The following is a 20,947-nucleotide window of genomic DNA, read 5'->3' as shown; positions in this document are numbered from 1 at the left end:
TCAGTAATACAAACTGATCAACCTGTGTATTGAAGAGCCCTTGGGTTACTATGTAGCACGTGTTCAGTTCCAGGCTTCCCAGACTGGCCAAACCTTATTTCCCCTCTTTCCCCTCCAAAGCATTTTAGAGCTGAGATGGAGTGAACAAGGTCTGGATCTAGCAAGAGCACACGTAGTGAATTCTGTACTAATGGGTCCTGTGAGGTCCCTGCTGCTGCCAGAAGCATTAGGTGAGGAGGGGGTGGGCCTTTCCTGTTCTCAGACCTGCCCTGCACCCCGTGCCAGCAGTGCTGGAGAAGGGCTCCTGACATGAAGGCTGACTTCTAGGCCAGCTGACCCTCAGGGAGATGGCCAGGCAGCCTCCCTTCACCTCAGTGCTCTGACAGCTGTAAAAATTCATAGTTATTGATTTTGTAATTAACAGTTTATCAATGCCATCGACACCAGCTCACTGATGGATTGCAAGGAAATTAATCCTGCAATGTTATTTTATTTTTCACAGTCAGCTGCCAATTTTGAGCTTCTTTCAGCAAAGAGTGGGGGGGTGGGGCAGGCTTTGATCTTTATTTCCCCAATTGCTCTCCCTGTATATGTCTAGTTATTTAGTGCTGTTAAGTCTCGTCACCTTACAGAAGTCAGGCGGCCGAAGGGCACAGCTTTGGCATCGTTTACTGTCCTGTGCAGCATTAGTATCCAAAATCAGAGCACTCACTTTGGCCTGAAGCAGGGCTCATTGCCTGGTGCTTCTAGCACTGGCTGGGCTTTGCAAACTCTGATGGACTGTGATTACTTCTCCCCCTTGTGCCCCTAGCCAGGAGGACATTACACAGAAAGGCTGGAGGACACTTCTCTCCAAACACCAGCTCTTGATGCTTCCAGTCTCTGCAACTTAGGAGGAAACAGATCCCACTCACTTCTCCTGGATGGTACATGGAAATTTTCCAGAGGTGCTACCTGGCTGGGAGAAGTAAGTTGCCAGACTGACCTGGCAACATGCTTCTCCCTCCCTACTTTTCAGAATCACCCTCTGTGGCTAGCTCAGGTCACTGTGGTCACTACCAGCCCTTCTCTGAGCTTCTTTGCCTGGTCTCTTGGATACAAAAAGCAAATGCGGCAAGAACAATCCTTTCTCAGTAGGCTTCTTGGAAATACAGCCCCTTAATATCCTCTAATTAGTGTGTTCCTTCTAAACAGCTTCTTAAAGAGCTTTCTTGCTAGACATGGTATTTTCCTAACTGTTGTAATACTTTATAGATCATGCATCATAAATAGCATTTACTGTACACGTAGCTTATGAAATGCACAGTCTCTAACTTGTGTTGCGCTCTCCATAGAGATGAGACATATTGCTAGAGAGATTTTCGGTGCTTTGCTCCCCTTCTCTGCTGTCACACTGAGGAACCCGTGTCCTTGCATTTGTGTTGTGTGGGCTGAGCCAGAGCACTGCCACACTGCAAAGCCCAGCTGCAGTGGCACAGTGTGACTGCATGTGTGCTTGCCGTAGTGTCCCTTTGCTGCTGTGTCTGGATTCATTGCCCTGTGGCAGGGATCTTTATCAATGGGTTCGGTATCGATTAAAAGTCTCTGAACAATGAAGACAAGGGAACAGTGTCTCCAGCTCTGTCAGGGTGTTAAGAAAGAAGCGAGCATCAGCAAGATGAAAAGGAGAAAAAAAACTTCAGTGATGCTGCGCCTGGTTAGCTTTGCTGATCTAACCTCTGCTCTTTGGTGCTGCCCTCTGTGACCATGACTTACCCACAAGTTTAGCAGCCTGTGTTCAGCTCAGGTTCCCCAGCTCAACCCTGGGCTGGGTCACTACCTTTGCCTTTGCCTCAGAGACTCACCAAGGAGCTGTGCTAGCCTTGCAAACCCTACTAGGCCCTCCGGCAGCTTGTAGAACTCTGACTGGCAGCCTAAGGGGAGAGGCTGTGCAGGAGGTGCCGGTTTCCTTTACTGAAGCAGGAAGCTCCCCAAGCAGCTGCTGGCGGTCTCTGAATATAGGGGTACTTGCACAAAGGTGGGACTAGCAACACCCCTGGGCAGACTGGTTGTGACCTACTGGGGCTTTTCTGTCTTGCTGACACCCTGAGCAGCTGCATGGCAATTAGGCAGTTTAGACAGATGAAGCGCTATAGCAGTGTTAATTATTCTTAATGAGATTGCTCCCAAGCGGCAGCACAGCAGCTGCTGCCCCTTGCAGGGTGACTCTCCACATAAGGAGCATGGAGGGCAAGTGAATGTGCAAGTCACAAAGGCCCCCGTCTGACCCCTGCACCGCCTTGGGGTGGCTGCCAAAATGGGCAGCGCACAGGGCACGATGTGTCACCTACCCCCAGCAAGCTTACTGGCCCCCCCCCCCCCCCCAAGAAAAAAAAAAAAAAGGAAAACAGAAAATAAAAGAAAGAAAAGGAAAGAAAACATCTTTAGCTTCAGGACCATAAAGGGTTTCCTTCCTCATGTCTGACTGACTTACCTGTTTGCTGTCTTTTTTCCCTCCCCCCAGACTCCATGCACATAGAGGACATGGATGCAGTGCAGAAACTCCAGGACCTTCTCCATGAAGCCCTGCAGGACTACGAGCTGAGTCAGCGCAACGAGGAGCCCCGGCGAGCAGGCAAGCTGCTCCTGACCTTGCCCCTCCTGCGGCAGACAGCCGCCAAAGCTGTGCAGCACTTCTACAGCATCAAACTGCAGGGCAAGGTTCCCATGCATAAACTCTTCCTAGAAATGCTAGAGGCAAAGGTCTGACAGCCCCAGCGCCAGCCGACAGTGGCCGGGGAACAAACTAGAAACAAAGATGCAGGCAACGGAGCAATCCAAACAGCAGCAGCAGCCACCGCCGGCTTTTATCTCCAATCATTTATTATGGAAGAATTATTTAATGTCTATCTGCCGGCGTGACTGCAGAATCTCGTGTACAGGAGGGGGGAAACTCTTTTAATCAGTCACCTGTTTCTCTTTTTTTTGTTTGTTTTTCTCTGTGGGAAATACCAGAATATGCTCTTGCACTTGTTGAGGCGGTCATCAGGGCCCAGCCCCTCTGAGCAGTGATGCTCTCAGCGCTGTCCAAGCCGCCTGCTCCCCAGCTTCCTCCGCCAGCGCTGGAGGGGGAGTGGGGACAGAAGCAGGAAGAGAGAAAGAATAGAGTCAATGTAAACTTCATCTGCTGGTGTTGTGAGGGGTCAGATAAAAAGGGAAGCAGCCAGGGTCCTTCTTTTTGTCACCTTTCCAGCTCTAACCATAGAGCAGATGCTCCTTTGGAGAACAGTGCTGCTGGACCTCTCCTGGTCAAAACGGCTGCCTCTCAGGCTCCTCTAGCGACAGCTAACACTTGTACATACAGGCCCCACTTCTTACCGGGAAAGATGCTCCTAACTGTGTAAGATATTCTGCGACCTTGTACAGTGTGTCATTACGCCTGGCTAGTCCCTCCCGTGTACAATCCCCGCAGGCCCCTGAAGAGGTAGGATGTATGACCCTGAGAGAATGCAAGTCGTCTTTCCCAGATGGCAAGGAAAAGAGAAAAGAGCCCAATGTTATGTTTCAGTGCTGGGTTGACTGACTTGATAATCTCTGCATCCTCTCCTCTGTGGTGCTAACTACAATTTTTCCACACTTTTCACCCTGTAGTGTATCAAACCTGCCTCTTCAGCTCAGCCGAGTGCCATTCCCCACTTGTTCCTTGTGGCAGAGAACACAAGGCTTTGTCTGCATGGTTACTGCCCAACTATAAATACACCCCAAACCCGGGCTTTCCTAGACTTCATTAAAGTGATAGCTCTTTGCCTCCACAAGAGACTTAGGCTTATTGCCAAATGCTAGTTAGGAATCAAGGGCACTGCTTTTCAGAGGAGGCAGCTCTTGAGCCTGAGAGATTGCTTTTTGTGGCAGCCTAGGGAAATAAATTAGAGGGTGGCATGAAACCCCCCATATCTCAACTACTGTCTTCCCCTGCCTCATCCCATTATCCTCAACAGCAGCAAAAGAGCTAGCATATGTTATACCTGGGCCTGGTAAGAGGTTCCCTCGCTGATGGGAAAGCAAATACCTGACCCTGAGGTGGTGGGAGAAGTGGGGGAATGATTATTTATTTACTCCTCTCATGTAACCAGGTTCCTGCTGTCTCCAAGCCCTGGTTTAGATCTGCTGCCTAAGCCACAACTGCTGCATTCCCAGTAGCCAGAGGGGAATGTGGGTGACTGACAAAACTGGCTGTTGGGATTCCCTGAGATTTTATGTTCCAAGTCACTTAGTTTTGAGCCAGCCTGAGCTGATGAAACCTGAATGTATTGTCCATTTTGTGGTCAGCGGCATGGCAGTAGAGGTGAGGAAAAGCTCCTGATCTACAGTTGAGACACCACTAGCTGTGCTCTGCCTCTGTTCCTGTCAAGCTTCCATCCCTTCCTGGCTAGCCCAACAGAAAGGTGTTGTGGCAGAGGAGTAACTTGCCTGCAGCAGGAAGCCTGCCAAATTGGGTTGAGGTATGTGACCAGGGAGACACTGGGTGCTTGTTTGCTGCTGGAGCAGGATGTGTCCCAGCAGAGCTGTCCATGCTGCAGAACATGACCCAGGCAAGCTCAGGGGCTGAGGGTGCTAGCTCACACTGACCCCTCAGCTCTTGTAGCCAGCCTGCTCCCAGTACTTGAGTTAGTTCAGTTCCATCTCCTTTGAGTTTTCCCTCCACTACCCAGCCGTAGCTACTCTCACCCATTTTGTACCCACTTCATAAGGGAATTCAGTCTTGCTTTCAGGCATGTTAGTAAACCAACAGAGACCTAAGGGGCAGAAGGCCCATGGGAGCTGGGACTGCTTCCATGCTTGCAGCGGTAGCGATTACACAGTGGCCTTGTGCTTTGAACAGATATTTGTGCTTCTCTCCCCAGCTGCCTCTGGGAGGGAACATGAGAAGCTTTTGGTTGCACTCATGATCCCTGTACCCATCTGTGACTAAGAGGGACCAAACTGAAATGCATGGTGCCACTATAGAGCCAGCTTGCCATGTGCTGCACCCTGGCAACTCTTTCTGGCTGTGGCATAAATGCTTACACAAATGTGCTGGGTTGTGCTATCGCCTGTAAGTTTGACTCACTTGATCACCGTTGCTTTCCTGCCGAGTCCCACCCAGCTCAGCAGCAGCACATTGCGTCCTGATCTGCTGTGCACAGGCAGCCGTCCCAAAAGGCGCTGAAAAGATCCTACGAAGCGATTCTTACTCTGTTGGGCCCTGACTGGAAAGGTCACTTACAAAAGGGGGGGGAAAAAAAAGGCTTTCCAGAAGAGGGTGGGAGAACTCTACAAAACATGATTATGGAGAGCTGCTGAGTTAGCTTCTAGCCCACAGAGGCTGCTGGCTATTTAGAGTAGGGCTATGGCATGGAGGCAACTCCTGCCCTGGCAGAAGAATATAAAGATACCAAATGCATTTTTTACCCAGGACCTTCTTTCTCCATTACAGCTGCATAACTTCAGAGCCCATCTGGATATCCCCCACTGCTTGAAGATAATATGCCTGGAAATGTTTGCATTGCTTCTGAAATAGGATGGGAACTGAACCAGACAGTAATTAGCATATATTAATCTCTTTAAGCAAGGAATGCAAAGTCTTCCCCAGGAATGGGGACAGAAACACCTGTCTAGCTTTAACCTCTAAAAGGCTTGTACGATCTTACATTGGGAACCAGGTCAGGTCTCTGGGGCCCTTCAGACCAGTGCAGGAATCACACACATCCCTTCCCAGTTATTCTGACCTGCTGTGCATCATTAGTACTGTCACGCTGTCACAATTGAGGAGCATGTCCAGCTACACAGCAAGCTGGGCTTGCAGAAAAGGGTAACAGCTCTCAGTGCACTCAGTTGAAGTAGGAAATGGGGCTTCAGCAACTGCTTAGGTCTGAACGCTCACAGTCTCTTACAAAAAGGTTGGAGATGTAGAAGTTGAGGCATGAAGTAGGACATGGGTTCTGGACCAGCGCTCTTTATGCTGTTCATTTGTAATGTAGGAGTCACAGAGTCAGCGCCATACAGCTGCCCTTCTGCATGGGGCAAAAGATGGAGCTTCAGCCTTGGGACACAAATGGGCTCTATGACTCACAGAAAAGGAAAAACTGTAGAGGTAAGTGTATCAGTGACAGTGAATAAGCATGTAGCCCACATCCAGCAACTATGGTAAAAGCAGCTCCAGCCCCTGATTTGCATATGCGGATAACAGAAACCACGTACCCGTCAGCTACTACAAAAGGCAGTTCTTCCCAAGTGACCAGCTCTTCTGTTAAGGGCACATTCTTCTCTGGGAACAGCGGTGTCTGGCCTGTAATGCAAAACAAATTTCATGGGGATCAATTAAAAGAAAACGTAAAATACCACACAGAATTAGGTTTCTGGGGAAACTTGGGCATTACACCTCGCAGCAAAACTGTGAAGCTATAAGAAACCCCCCCCCACAACAATCAGAACCTTGCAGTATTGCTCATGCCAAGGGAGCATTATTTGTCTCTTTATAAGCTATCTTCTTTTTTTTTTAAACTATTACAAATATATAAAATAAAACATGCTGCACCAGAAACATGTAAGCAGCCTTCAGAGGGGAAAGTCATTGAGAAAGACCCTAGAATGTAACTTGTTGAGCTTTTATTACCAATCGGAGCTGAGAAAAAGAGCTTCCACTTTGTATCCACAAGCTATAATCAATCATATGGCCAAAGGCCACTCTGTTGTTCTTGTGGCTGGGTTATGTGGAGAAGCCAGAGGGACAGAGGCTGTGAGAATGATGCAGGGAGTTATAGACAGTCAGTGAAATAAACCAGTATCTACTTAACTATTATCTGCTCCTAAAAAAAAAAAAAAAAAAAAAAAAAAGGAAAAAAGCTGTTAAATAAATTGTATTCTTGTGGTACAGGTCATTTCAAACAAAACAAGAAATAAAACACAGAAATGTAAAAACTAACCCAGACAGAGTAATGTTTATTGTGTTTAGGAGCTGCTCCATTCTGTCCTTTGGGGTGCACACAGCCCTGCGGATGTGGGGTGGGGAAAGGCATGGCTTGTGCATGCTGTGGAAGGGGAGGAAAGTCCCAGCCCTCTCACTTAGAAACACTCATTTGCTGTTTTCCCATATTCAAAAAAAAAAGAAAAAGAAATTCTCAGTCTCTGTGAGATGAGCTTTGTGGAGGACGGGCTAGACAGGCACCGCTGTCAGTCTCTGCCATGGGTTTAGTGTCTGTTTCTTCCACTTACCCATTTTCTCCCCACATTCTGCGCTTCACTGGTGCAAGGAATAAACATGAACTAGCAATGAAAAAGCCTTGAAGTTGTTCCAGTGAAAAACAAAACCTCTAATCATAAAATAGACCACTGGCTTAAACCCAACAGTGACATCATGGGTGTTGCAAGCAAGCGCTGAAGTCATGGCATTTGCATCGATCTGGTGGTCAAGTGGTGCAGGAGGGCAAGCTCACGTCTGCTTGGGAGAGCAGAAGGAAACGTGCTGTGGTAATTGGGGCAGAGCCATGAGAAACAAGGACCCCAGGTTTTTATCCTACCTCTGACTGTATTGAGCACCGCCAGCATCACACCCTGCACGAGCACCTCCGTCGCCACACGCCTCACACAGCCTGCACTGCTGAGGTCCTTCTTCCTGGCAACGGCACTCTCTGGGCCGATGCGTCTCAACCAGGCAACCAGGAGGCCTCTTGGCCTGCCCCTGGGAGGAGGCTGCAGTGGCTGAATGAGTGGTGGTCAGTAGGAAAGGTCATGGGCTAGAACTGACCTTGAATGAAAAAACCAAGATGAGCTGAAGAGGGAAGCAAAGCACTACAAGGTTTTCCTACGCTTACACCAGCTGCTCCCAGCCCCGCAGTCACCTCCCCTCTGACCGTTACAGGCTCAGTCTTGGAACCAAAACAATCCCTCTCCAAGATCACAAGGCACCTCACAGTCTCACCCACAGCCCACCTGCGTTGCACCCTTAGGCCCTCTGAGCGCTGTAGCCATTCACAGAGGGTTTGGGTTTCGTCACCACAGTAAGACTTGAAAACAGACTTGATTTTGGGTTAAGTATAGTGCAGGGACAGTCAATCTGTGGCTTTGCGAAAGGCAGCAGTTTGAGGGTTCTGAAAAGTTTATGTGGCACTGGAGCTGCCAGCATCAAGAGATCAGTCAGGGTAGCCAGGGGCCCATGGAGAGCACGGCACCCGCTGGTCTCTTCAAACACCATTCGAGGGATGTACGCCTTCCTCGGCCCCTGACCTCTGAAGTGGCAGCTGCCTTCCTTACATTTCCTGGGCACCTTTCTGCTTTGTCTAGGCTTTTTTGAGGCTTTCCTTACTTTTGTTCACACACACTGGAATTAAAGGAAAAAAAAAAAGGGGAAGGGAGCTGTCTTCATAGTAAGCACACTGAGCACTGGGAGAAACTGAGGACAACCTGAAATTTCCTCTTACAGAAGAACTTCACAGGAAATTCTAGAAAAATACTGTCTTTTCTCTGATTAGCTAGGGAGGGAAGGCGGTTTCTTCAGTAATCCATTTTGAGTTCTCCAAACGCTTATTAAACATAAAAGCATGTTTAATTGATGGGGTATTTTCTGAAGCTCCAAATGTTAAAACACGACTGCAGTAGTTATTTGTAGCTACCTGCACACAAAATAAATGAAAACCAATGAGATTTTTCCCTCTCATGCTAAGGTATCATACAGGGAACCAGAGCAAACATTAGCTGACATACAGAAAGAACACTTCAGTGTTCAACTTCCCAGTACCAGAAAGCTGGAGAGGTGGTGCCATGTGCCTAGCTTGCTTTACAAAGACATTCTCTCCCATTGCAACTGATTTGAAATGACACCATGGCAAAACCTCAACACCTGCGCCTGGGGAGCAGGAGGACCAGCCTAGCAGTGTGCTGGGGTGGCTGGAAGATGCAGAGGTTGATAAGAGACTAAAGCGAGTTGAGTTTAGAAAGCACAAGGATGGTTCAGCAAAAAGCAACGGCCCTGATCCAAAACACTGCTGCCAGCCAGCCAAACCCAACAGCCTCGCTCCAAAAGAACTGCAGCCAGCGTCTCTTTACATTAGTGCTAATCAGCTTTGAGAGGCCCATCATGCTTCTGCGTTTCGTGTGCTTCCTTCCACAGGGCTTGGGTGAGGCTAGAACAGTCTTCAGCTCTGGGAATAGCAGCATCCAAATAATTGTAAGTTGGAGTGAAGTCACAGGAGAGATCAGAACTGGCCAAAGGCTCAAAGCATCTTTTGTCAGAAAAACTGAAAAGACTGACAACAGCTACCACTGACACATCACAGATATGCTAAAGACTTCAGTGCTTCACCGAGCCCTTTGTAAACCCGACCAGTCACACGCTGACTGCAACCATCGCTTGGCAGCACGCTCAGCACATGCAGGAACAGCTGTACTGGCTCAGACCACAGGCCCCCTTAGGCCAGCACCCTCTCTCTGCTAAAGCGGCCAGCAGCAGAAGGCCAGAGAACATTAAAACAGGGCAAGGAGGTATAATTAAGTCTCCCAGTGCTTTGAGGGTCAAAGACTACCTGAGCTAGAGATTAGGTCTTTGCATTTAACGAGCCCCAATGATTTTTCTTACATTAATTTCTCCAGTCCCGTTTTCAACTGCAACAAGCGTTCAGCCCTCGCAGCACCCCGCAGCAATGAGTTCCATGGACCAGTGCTCCAAGAAGTGTCTCCTTTGCCTGTTCTGAACATGCCATCAGCTCATCCTATTTCATGCTCCCACAGCTTGTATCAGAAGACAAAACAAGCAGTCCCCTGGCTCACTTTTCCCTACCATTCACAATCTTCAAGGTCTCTTGATTTCACCCACAGTCATTTCTTTTCAGGGAAGAAGTAGGACTGCCAGCCTTACCCCTTTGCTGGGTACACACAGCATCAATTGTGTTAGAAAAATGTGGTAATGAGAAAGGCAAATGTCTGCCTTCCACCACTTGGTCTTGATGCTTTAAAGACAAGTACAAAAACCCAGTCCCTATCTAAGATAGAAAGACGCCTATAGACCTCTTTTTCTGTAGCTATCTACACACAAACCTCCACACTCATTGCTTCTCTTAGTCATGCTTTCATTCACAGCACTCCTGGAGTTCACATTTACCTTCAAAATAGCCTAGAAACAAGATTAGCCTATTTAAACCATATTTTCCTAACAATAATAGCAATAACGGATCGGAACCCTTCCTCCTTTGCATGGATGAGGCCTTTTCCCCCAATAGATATTTTTTCTCTTTTTCATCCATCCAAAACAAACAGCGGAAACTAAAAAGGCACCTTAGCCTTTCTCCGATATAATCCTTTTACTATAACACAAACAAGTTTTTTAAGAACAGAAGATTTTCATGCATTCCTTGATGTACTGAAAAAGAGATTTTTTTTAATGTATTCCTTCCTATTGCACAATAAGAAGCTGATTTCTGTTTAGAAATCCCAGCTTGCTTAATTCAGAAATACCAAACTCCTGCTTTTCTAAATGCTTAAAATCAGCACACTGACCATTCTATAAAAAGTCTCAGAATCAAGTGCATCAATATTGATGAATTAAATTATTATACATTTTGTTCTCTGATTTCAAGAAACTGGCATTACATTTTCAATAAGCTTTATCACACATCCCCAACATAACTGCAATTGTTGAATAATAAAGGCAGGGCAGTGATCAGATAAGCAGCCAGGACAGAGCAAACTGAAATCATTTTGCCTAAATTGGCAAGACTCAACACAAAACAAGGCTGTATTTAATAGATCGGTTAGAACAAAGCACATAAATCATGTTTTTGAGAGGGGTTAAATTACACCATATGCCAATTAAGTCAAGTGCAATACATAAGTTATGAATAATCTCATTGGAGTGAAGAGTGTTATATTTGGAAGGAAAACGATTTAACTGAAGCCAAAATTATAATCACCTTCAATAATTACGTTTCCAGCATTGTAAATTTTTTTCCATCGCAACACTGAAAGCAGTCAATGCTGCAAGTAATTTTCTGTTACCATTTACATTATTAGACTCAAACACATTAACCAAACTCCTGTTTATATTTTTTGTCAGTGGTTAATGCTACTACAAATCAGTGATCCTTTGGGTCAGTCTTAGAAAGTACAATTTCATCAGATATTTTTTCAATCTAATGAACCCTTGTAACCAAGCCTGGGGTAATCACTGATTTCCCACCCCTTTTTTTTGTCATTTCCCCCATTGTTTTTGTCATCACATCATAAAAGTTCAGCAGTGTCCTAAGGGAGCGATGCTTATGGGAACAGCATTAGCACAGGCATCAGCTTTTCGGTGTGCTACCCTCAGCTCTGCCACTACCTTGTGCACTCACTTCTAGCTCAGACTCACTTTTTCTAGCTGCAGAAAATCCTAAATCGCTGCTGTTGCTTGTGCGCATTTCTTCTTTCCATCACAACTCCATGATTTCTCACTGTCAGGCACCTGGTATGATCCAGCCTGTTTCCCTGCCTAATCTTTGATACCTTTTGGTTTCTTCACTCCTGCGACAGCCTCTCTTTCTCCCACCTCCCGCCTCCTGCCCTGTTTCTGGCACACTGCCCGTGTGGGTGAGGAGGCCACCAGTGAACATTCGGTCCCCTGTGGCAGCCGACCACACTGGGCTGCTCCAAACCCCTTATGGGATAGACTGTTCAGGCTCCCTTAAAAACAAGGCCCCCATGGCTAGCAGCCAGCTCGCTGTTCTGGATACCTTCCACTTGGAAGGAGGGTTGCCCCAGTTAACAATGTTTATTGTTTCCCATTGCTGAGGCTCTGCTAAGATGTCCTGGCTTTCCAGCTCTGCAAGGAATGCAATGCCACAGAAGTGACACCAAACCAAGAGGAGGGCTACAGGAGGGCATTTGCAAAATGCCGTTACTGCCATTTGGGCCAGGTCATCCTTCCTCTTCATTCTCCAGCTCGTATTTGCGGATGGGAATGAACTACAGGCCTGAGGAACAGACACAGTCAGGCTAGATCACAGCAGCTTCTGTGGCAGCTCTAGTTAATTAGACAGACTATGCCAAACCAGTGAAATACCATGCTTACCTCAGGCTCCACTACGTAACTCAAGAGAACCTCAAAATCCTGCCTGCATGACCCAGCGAGGCCATGCAGCAGGGTAGTGCACAGCGACGCGTGGTGCTGCCAGCACTGAACCAGAAAAGCTGAGCTCCCATGAAGCTGTGTTCACTTGGCAAAATAGTTATTAACCCAAACAGAGTTAGAGCAATTATAGAAATGCCACCACATTCGTACTCAATGATCACAGAAAACAAAAACATTTTACAAATAAATAGTAAACACCTTCTAAATGTGCTTAGGAATGTAATTGTGAGAGAAACAAGTCAAAGAGAGGCAATAAAGCCCGGATGCACATATAGTAAACACCTTCTAAATGTGCTTAGGAATGTCAAAGAGAGGCAATAAAGCCCGGATGCACACTGAGCCCTGTTTCTCAACTTTCTTGAGTCAAGAGGCCACCTTGCCTTTTCGAAAGAAAAAGAAAATGCCTGGAGTGCCTTAGGACCTGTGTACTCTGTCAGCTGTAAATGAGCAAGGGATAAACAAAACCTCAGTAGGCAGGCAAACAAAAAGTTTTGGGGCTACAACAATGACGAGATTATTATCATAACTATGAAAATCTTATGTAAAACTTTAACTGATAGAAAAGCAAATGTGACCCTATTTTGCAGATCTCCCCTGAGCCTGCCAGCCTGCGCTTCAGGCAGAGTAAAGCTGTGTGAGAGGAAAAGCTTCATACCCTGGGTGGATTCTCAACTCTGTAAGGGAGCTGCAGCTGGATAACCCTGCTGCCCAGCACGCTGGGCCATACTAGCTCAGCATGTCCTTCTGCCACCCATTGCCTACTGCAACCATTTTGGGCAGGAGTCTCCTTTTTGTTCCATGGCTGCTCAGTGCACATAAAGCAGGCTTCTGGCACACCTCTTCTTCCCCAGGGCATGTTGCTTGCAAATAAATATACCCTAAAAAGTGGCTGAAACCTCAGATAAGTGATGCCTGGGACCTCTCAAATTCTGGGAGACTCAATCACTGCATTGGCTGTATCAGCTTGGACTGGGACTGTCTTTGTTTTTTGCTTTTCATATGGAACATGTCCACAAAAGGGGGCATCGATGACTCATTCTGGAGTTTGTGATTGCTGTGTGTCCCAGAGCATGTGGCTAAGTTGCTCCTGTCGGTTGTCTGGACACTCTCACCAAGAAAGATAGCACCAGGCTACCTACAGCTGCCTGACTGCTGTGCTATTATTGATCCTACTACAAGGAATAAATAAATTATGCCCAGGTTGTCAGTGAGATACTATGCTAAGTACACTGTCACCTCCTTGGTACCAGATTCCATACTCTGCTGGTTACATTAATTCTCACACAGGTCATCACAGCAAATGTCCTTTTCACTGAGTCTGGCCCTGTACCCTCCACAGCACAAATTGTTCATCTGGCAAAAAAAGCATTGCTCTTTTCAAAGATCAAAAGAGTCAAAGAAACTGCAACCGAAATTGTCTGGGGTATGTCTATGAGCAATTCCAATTCAGCTGTGATATGCCAAGGGAGAGGGGCTAACCTGCATGGGACAATGCTTCACAAGGGGAGCAGAGCTGGCTAGATGTCCTTCACAACAGTGTCCTAGCGACTTCCCAGCCATGATTGAGAAATTAGATAATTGCCTCTTCCATGAGCACTTGTCAGGTAACTAACTACCCAGCAACTCAGGAACATGTAGTACCTCTGAAACAAAAAGCAGAGAAAAAGTATGATATAATGATAACACAAAAAAAGCCATTAAGCAGCATCTCAGCGCTTCAGACTCAGCTGAGTCATCAAACACCCTTTGCAGTTAGCTTTATGCTTCACAGTTACTGCTGCTAAACAAGTTAAAAAACCCAAGCCTCTCCTGTTACTCCTCTCCCTTCGCAGTCCCCAACCTCCACTTCTTAATGGGAGGGGGAAGACAGGCATAATATTATTTCCCTGCCAGTCCACACCACAGTTACCACTTATTTCTTCTGGATCATTTCTCATGACTAGGGAGGCTTCTGCCTTTGCCCTCAGATGTATTTTGAACTTTCAAGGAGAAAAGAGTGGGAGAAGCAGGACAAAGATATGAAAACATGATACAGTTCGTTCCTTAACTAGTTGGCATAACTAGCTTTGCTGCCTGTTTCCCATTTGTCAGCCTGGCAGGAAACCATGACATAGACATGAAGATTTTTGCCCTACCTTCACCATCAACCCTTGCGTCAGTGAGAGTGCAGTATGGAAATGCAAGGCCAACATGCTCCTGGCAAAGGAGGAGAGAAGCAACCGTTAACAATGGAGAACACTAATGTCACCTTGATCCTCAACCTAGCCCTCAATATGACTGCTCTGTTCCTTCTTTTCTTAGAGTGAATCTTGGATGATTTCTCCAGGCTTGCAAGTAGGAAAGGGAAGAAAAAATACATAGCAAAAGGGAGAATGTCAATTCAGAGCTTCATCATCAATGAAGCTTAACCAGAATCCCACATCCAGGAAGGGTGACAGGCAGCTATCACATGTTTTTACTGCATATTCTGTATTTCCAGATGGGACAGTAATCTTGAGCAGGATGAGAAAAGTCCAGCTGAATAAGGCAGGAAGAGCCCAGCACTCTTCAAAGCTAACAGAAAAGCAGAAATATATTTTTCTCAACAACAAGAGATTTCCCCATACCCTAACTGCATGCTCTGTTCTCTGGGAACCATCATTTCTTTGACTGAGAAGCAGAATTCAACCTATTGCCCCAAATCTGGGTTTTGATAGCCAGAAGCAAAGAATCCAAAGCAGAAGGAATGAGGGGTGTTAGATTCAGAGTAAGGAAGTTCTGGGACTGCTTTCCAGCAGGAGGTAGAGCAGCAAAAACTATGGTTACACTTGAAATGCAGCTCAACCTGCATACTCTTGTTTGACCCACAGGGTCCCTCCTGCTCCCATGTTCGTGTGTTCCTAGTACTTTTCTTTATGGAGAAGGGATGGCTGTAAGTGTCACTGCATCACACAAGGAAGTGTCTCTTGGAGAAGCAGGCCTTAAAGGCAAGTACTTACCCAGATATTGAAAGATAATGCTTCTCAGAGAGACATGCTGAAGAGACATCTCTCCTAGAAATACCCTTTGCAAGCAATGAAGATGAGACACCTTCTGAGATGGAGCTGTTGGGAGAGCAGATGCGAACAAACTGCTGAAGAGTAAGAAGTCACCAGCACAGCATTCTGTATACATCCAAGAGATCTGAAGGGGTTTGGTATGGAAGTGGTTGAGATGCCAAAAAACATGAATTCTCTCATTAAACTCAGCTGTTCTACTGGAGTAATGAAGGGTAGAGAATGCTGTAAAGTTGTTCTAAAAAAGGGATATGGGGTGATCTGGGAAGTCACAGACCACTGAGCTTTACTTTGAATCAGGTAAATTGGTTGAATTGTCAAGTAAAATTAGAATCATAGGAAAGGACTGGCACAAAGAATTAATTTAGTTTTGCTCCATTGTCCTTCCCCTCCTTCCACTGTTCCTCAGTACCTTAAAAGTCCTGTTGATTCTTCTGAAGTTTCCTGCTTAGATCATTCCTCATTACTTTTTGCACATTTGTCTACGTCCTACAGAAAAATCGCTTTTTATCCTCCCCCATTCCACCCAATTCTCTCCTGGGAAAAACTGCATAAACAAAATATTTGTATTTATTAATGTAATAACTGTATTGCCATTGTGGGTACTACAGAGGAAAGTGTCAATAGCAGAAATCATACCTCATGTCTTAGTGATCAAGCGTTGGTTCCTTACCCATCCCAGTCTTAACAGGCAAGAACTATATATTCTAGGAGGGTAATTACTTAAACTACTGAAAACTGGGCTTTACCATGTGAAGACCATGCAACACCCTGTAAGAACATTTTAGCAAACAGTTTTCTACATGAACCCTTATGTGATGCCTGATCCAGATCGAGCCTTACCGTGGAACAAAAGGCCAGATGATCTCTTCAGTTTCCTTGGCAAGATACACAGAAAAGAATGATCCAGCAGGTCCCATCCACCCCCCTCCCCACTGATTCAGGATTTTCTTTTATATTACAGCACAACTCCTTTTTCTGAACAAGTAGTGGGGAGGAAGCAGCAACCCACAAAAGATGCCAGGCTACTGAGGACACAGCCAGGATGTGACAAGCCACGAGCACCACAGTTGTTAAATACAGAGTAAGCTCCACTCAAGGAACTGGGAGCAGGGGAGCTTGAAGCAGAAGACAGAAACCAGCATGGGTTTCTTCTGGGACAGCCAGGCAATGTGTCTAGGTTCCTACCTGTGGGGAATCATCAGAGGCTAAAGGTGGAGATATCCCAATCAAAAAACCCAGAAGCTCTGGTACATGTCCTGCAAAAACCTATGCTGGAGGCGTAAAGGCACCCAGACTGCAGCTGACACACCCTAAAGGTGCACAGACAGACCCTATCACAGTTTCCCTTCTTCTGTTTAGATCATTGCACCATGAGTACTTGCAAGCCTACACTTTCTTGCCTAGTAATTACGGACTTAGATTAGTTTGAGATTACATAGAGCCTAATTAACACTCATTACTTTGGCAGGTTTGCTTCCGGTACTGTAGTTACTACAGAAAATCACATTTACTGAAGTAGAAACTTAACAAGTTACCAGTTTTCACGGTTCTTATTGTTCAAGCAGAGCAAATTATAGGATTTACTTAATAACTCTTCATGCAGTCTGGTATCTGGAAACCCCATCCTGAAGAAGGCACCAAAGAATCATGATGATCCTGTACTACTTTATATATCTTGCATATTCATTTTCTAAGTACTTAATGTTTCTAACACCTAATTCTGTAAGCACCAAATGTCACTAGTAGTGACACTAATGAGCACATTAGACTATAATTCATACTGATTACCCGTATTGCTTTGACCAAACTAACTTCAGTGTTTACTTGGACACTACCATAGTTAAATTGTTATTATAATTCCACTCTACACTTTGTTAAGCATTCTGACTTAACAACTTTCATAACTATCATTACTTTATTTTCCTTTCTAACCGAGAAACCAGGGTCCCAGAACTTTTCTGAACAGACATTAGATTCCATGAATCCACACGATGTCAATGCAATTCACTTTCAAACTCCTAAGGTCTAAATTTCCCTGTTTGGTTTTCTGGAAAATTAGAACACCCTCTGCAAGGTCACTGCAACGCTTCCTTTTCACTTTAGTCCCAAGTCCAGGTGGATATTAGGATTTATAAAGCTTATGGCCTTTATGGCCTGGGAAGTGGAGCATCTCTGTTCTTGCCTCTGAGTCACCGTGCACCTGATGCCTCACTAATCCCCAAGAGGTTTGGCGTACCACGGCACTGAACAGCTATAATTACTTCTGGAAGCCAGCTGCCAGTCAAGTGACAAAGAAGTCTGCAGAGCCGTTTCCCCCAGCCCACGCCACTGAGCACTTGGACCATTTGAATACAATATTAAATGGAACAAGACGTGGGCAATATGTTATTTTTGCAAAGCTGAGCTTGTCACATTTGCAAAATTAATATGGTGTGGCAGGAGATGAAAGGACCACCTTCTCCGTGGAGCTCCCACGTCTATGGAGCCAGACAGCGTGAGCCCAATAATGAAGTGCCTAGCTTTGCAAAACCACAAAGTTTTCAGACACGGAATGGGCAACAAGCAGTACAGTGCAAGGCATCTGAGATAAGTGCAAAGATGAGAAAGTAATGACAGGAGTGTGTGAAAACAGGTATTTCCTACTAAGCCTGAGCAAAAGTTTTCCAGGTCTCACTGGAGCACTGTGCCAACAGGCCTCTGAATTTTGTTGAAAGTGTTAAGCCCTCACAGTGCAGCAAGCCATGAGCACATGGAAGGCAAAGGGCACTGGCAGCCTCTAGGAGACAATCTTTCTGGGACCTCTGGAAGGTGTTATGTAAATGATTTTTTTTATTTAGCCTCCTCAGTGATCCCTGCACTCCATGGACAAAGGGGAGGACTGAGTGCCTCCAAGGAACCCTGCAGCCTAAATTACAGAGAAGTCCCTGCAGCTGTTCAGAGGGTTACTTTCTGGGCAAATTTTCTTTTGTTTTGAAAGAAAGGAAACACTTAGGATATAATAAAGAAGATAAAACAACTGCTGCCTTTGCAAAGCAAGCTGCATTCCCTTGGTAAATACCAGCAGTATCACCACAGATTTAATTTTGTTCCTTTTGCCCTTCCTTCGAACAGAAGTTAAACTCACCCGTTTCCTCCCTTGCACACTCTCCTCTTCAGAGAAAGACATAGCTCAGGACACTGCCTCACTTCATTTGGACACATCCCGCCAATAAAATCCCCAGTAGAAACTGAAAGAAAGCGTGGCACCTTTTGCTTCTTTGGACAATTTGCAAGGTGGATTTTATATATATATATATATGTGTGTGTGTGCATGTGTCTATACACACATAATACAGACATATAATACCTGTTGTACATACGTATAATACATGTGGATAATACACACATATATTCAGTCCTGCATGGGTGCCAGCCAGCTCATGTATTCTCAGGAGAGACAGATGCTGGTGAATGTGGGGGGAGCCTCCCCTGAGCATGTAATCTGGCCAGGAAAGGATGTTTGAAGGAAACACAGGAGGCTTCAGCCTATGTCCCCTCTTCAAGCTTGACCTTCTTGGTGGTAAGCCCATCGACTGTGTGACACTGCCCACACAGCCCAGAACTGTCCACAAGCAACTTCACAAGCTAAGACACACAGCAGGCTTTTGTCTCTTCCCCTCCAAACATAAGGTGGAGTCAGTGACCTTCTCTTCATCCCACTTCAGAGTCCTCTTTGGGAAAGAGAGAGGCCATTTAAAGAAAGGGAAGGTACGCCCTATGCTGGCACCGGGAATCCCTCTGAGTGACAGGGAGCAGTTCTACAGCAATTGCTTTGTTTAAAATGCAAAATGTGGATGTGTTTAGAGGACGCATCAGCATCAATCACCGTATGCAAATACTGCCTGTGGAGAAGAGCTTCCCCTGTAAGTCACTCCTCACTGCCCTAATCGAGTTAACGCTAGTGACTGAGGGCATGTTGAACGCTGATGGGCCACTGATAGTGCTGTCCCAGGAGAAGATTAATAGAAGGCAGCAGAAGTGCTTAGCCCCAAGCAGGGCACAAAGTCAGCGGGGGAGGTGAGGGGGGAGGACAAGGGTGTCTTTCTGTCTAGCAGTCGTTGCCCATTACTACAGACACAAAAAAAGCAAAACCTTGCAGCCCTCTTCCACAATCACCTGCATGCTTGTGGAGGAAGGTCAGCACAGATGACACGCGCTGACTTGAACAGGAGACATTGCTGACTTGCAGTCTGTAACTCCCTTCACAGGGGAACATGGATCCATAAAAGAGAGGTAAAAAAAAAAGCAACGCCACTGCTGTTAAGCTTAGATGTACTTAAAACACGGGTCTGCACCCAGCCCAAGGACCCACATGCTGACACTGGAAACTAGAGTTGCAGAGAGAAACAAGGCAAGGATTCACTTAGCACGATGTGAAGGAGGAGACACATTGCACGCAGACCCTGATAACCACCGAGGAAAAACCACCACAATTCTTGTGCCAGATCTGCGAGGCTGATGGTGGCAGCCCTGCAATGGCCATAGTGAGTGCCTGGTAAGGTGAGAGCACGAATCCCAGCACTGGGCTAACTGTGACTGCACAGGAATGGTTTTCAGATGCTGGTGATCTCTATCTAAGCCATGAAGGCAAGGCCCTGGTTGGAGCGAGTAGTACCAGCTACAGGTGAACTTCTCTGGCAAATGCAGCCCTTGTCCCCTCCTGGCAAATGAACTGTAAGTACTGCTAATGATAGTCATTACCATCATTCCCTCTCTTTCTCAGCAGCCAGAGCAGTAGGAGAAGGAGAGTGGGGAGGGTGCAGATGTTCTCAATTTTCTCGGTGCTGGAAGCAGAAAAGGAATGGAGCACTGTTTGTTAGGCTGCTTTTCATCCATCCATTGAGAGCAGTTTTACTGCCCCCTTCTCTTCCTAGTCAACTCCTAAGCCTTCTACCTTGCCTCCTTCTCTTAGCTTCTCCCATCATCGCCTTGGCCACATCACCCACACTGGCTTCCTGCACCAAACCATTGCCCATAGTTTCCCTCTTCTCACAGCCTCCTGTTGCAAAGACTTCTGCCCTGAGCTCCTCTTCCACCATGTCTGCCCTCCTCAGAACTTGAGTTATTGTCCCATGACTCCTGTACATCTGAGTTACTGTCAGCTCCTTGCAGAGTGGGAATCTTCTCTTTTATGTATCTGTAAAGTGCTCAGAACATTTATATTGCTCTATAAATAAGAATAGTAAGAGTCTAATGCTGGCAGCTCTGGCAGATGCATAGGAAAAGGATGATGGCCTGCCCATGGAGTGAGATCATTCTGCTTACTGGAACATTTCCTACCAAAACAGGCTTCTGCCTGGAGTCCAATGCCTATCAAAATCCTTCTGAGCCTAGCAAGAGCAAAGCTGGTGCTGTGTTAGGGAGTTGATTTAACATAACAATTCTCAGCACTACACTTCCACCTGGCAAGCAATACAGTATTACGAAGAGTTTGTATGAGAAATACTGTCCAGATACGCTAGTCCATGAAGTGCAACTTTTGGCCAACCTGGTCCATGAGGAGCTTGAAATCAGAGATCGTGTCACCAACTCAGATGCAGATTTGTAACACATGCACCTCTAAACCACTGAGAGGACACCAGACCCAGACGTCCCAAAAAAGGGGCTCATGTCATTAAAAGCCTTGCAAAGCTGGTCCTTCTGCGAGCAGTTTTACCGTGACAACCTGACTCTCCAAGGCAGGCTGAGGAGTCCCATACAGGATGTACACAATATTTCTAGAAACAATGCTTGTAGGCTTCTAGAGGTGAGA

The 20,947-nt window shown here is 46.2% G+C and overlaps 1 protein-coding gene and 1 long non-coding RNA gene across 2 annotated transcripts in view; one reads left to right on the top strand and one right to left on the bottom strand.

Moving 5' to 3' along the window:
• ESRRB (estrogen related receptor beta) overlaps window positions 1-5,590 on the top strand; it is a 134,017-nt gene extending 128,427 nt beyond the window's left edge. Inside the window, exon 7 of the mRNA XM_035901987.1 lies at window positions 2,504-5,590. Coding sequence (XP_035757880.1) covers window positions 2,504-2,748 — 245 coding nt within the window. The 3' untranslated portion in view covers window positions 2,749-5,590. The remainder of the gene's footprint in view (window positions 1-2,503) is intronic.
• The window catches only part of LOC118453080, a 16,420-nt gene extending 2,663 nt beyond the window's left edge, over window positions 1-13,757 (bottom strand). The window contains exons 1-2 of the long non-coding RNA XR_004842993.1: window positions 13,598-13,757; window positions 6,220-6,307 (exon numbers count right to left, since the gene is read on the bottom strand). This is a non-coding gene — a long non-coding RNA (uncharacterized LOC118453080). The remainder of the gene's footprint in view (window positions 1-6,219; window positions 6,308-13,597) is intronic.
• Window positions 13,758-20,947: the final 7,190 nt, after the last annotated feature.

The sequence above is a fragment of the Egretta garzetta genome, unplaced genomic scaffold (assembly GCF_000687185.1).
Source record: "Egretta garzetta isolate BGI_Z169 unplaced genomic scaffold, ASM68718v1 scaffold79, whole genome shotgun sequence".
NCBI classification, from domain to species: Eukaryota; Metazoa; Chordata; class Aves; order Pelecaniformes; family Ardeidae; genus Egretta; species Egretta garzetta.
The sequence above is the reverse complement of the archived record's forward strand: the minus strand, read 5'-3'. Positions and strand labels throughout refer to the sequence as shown.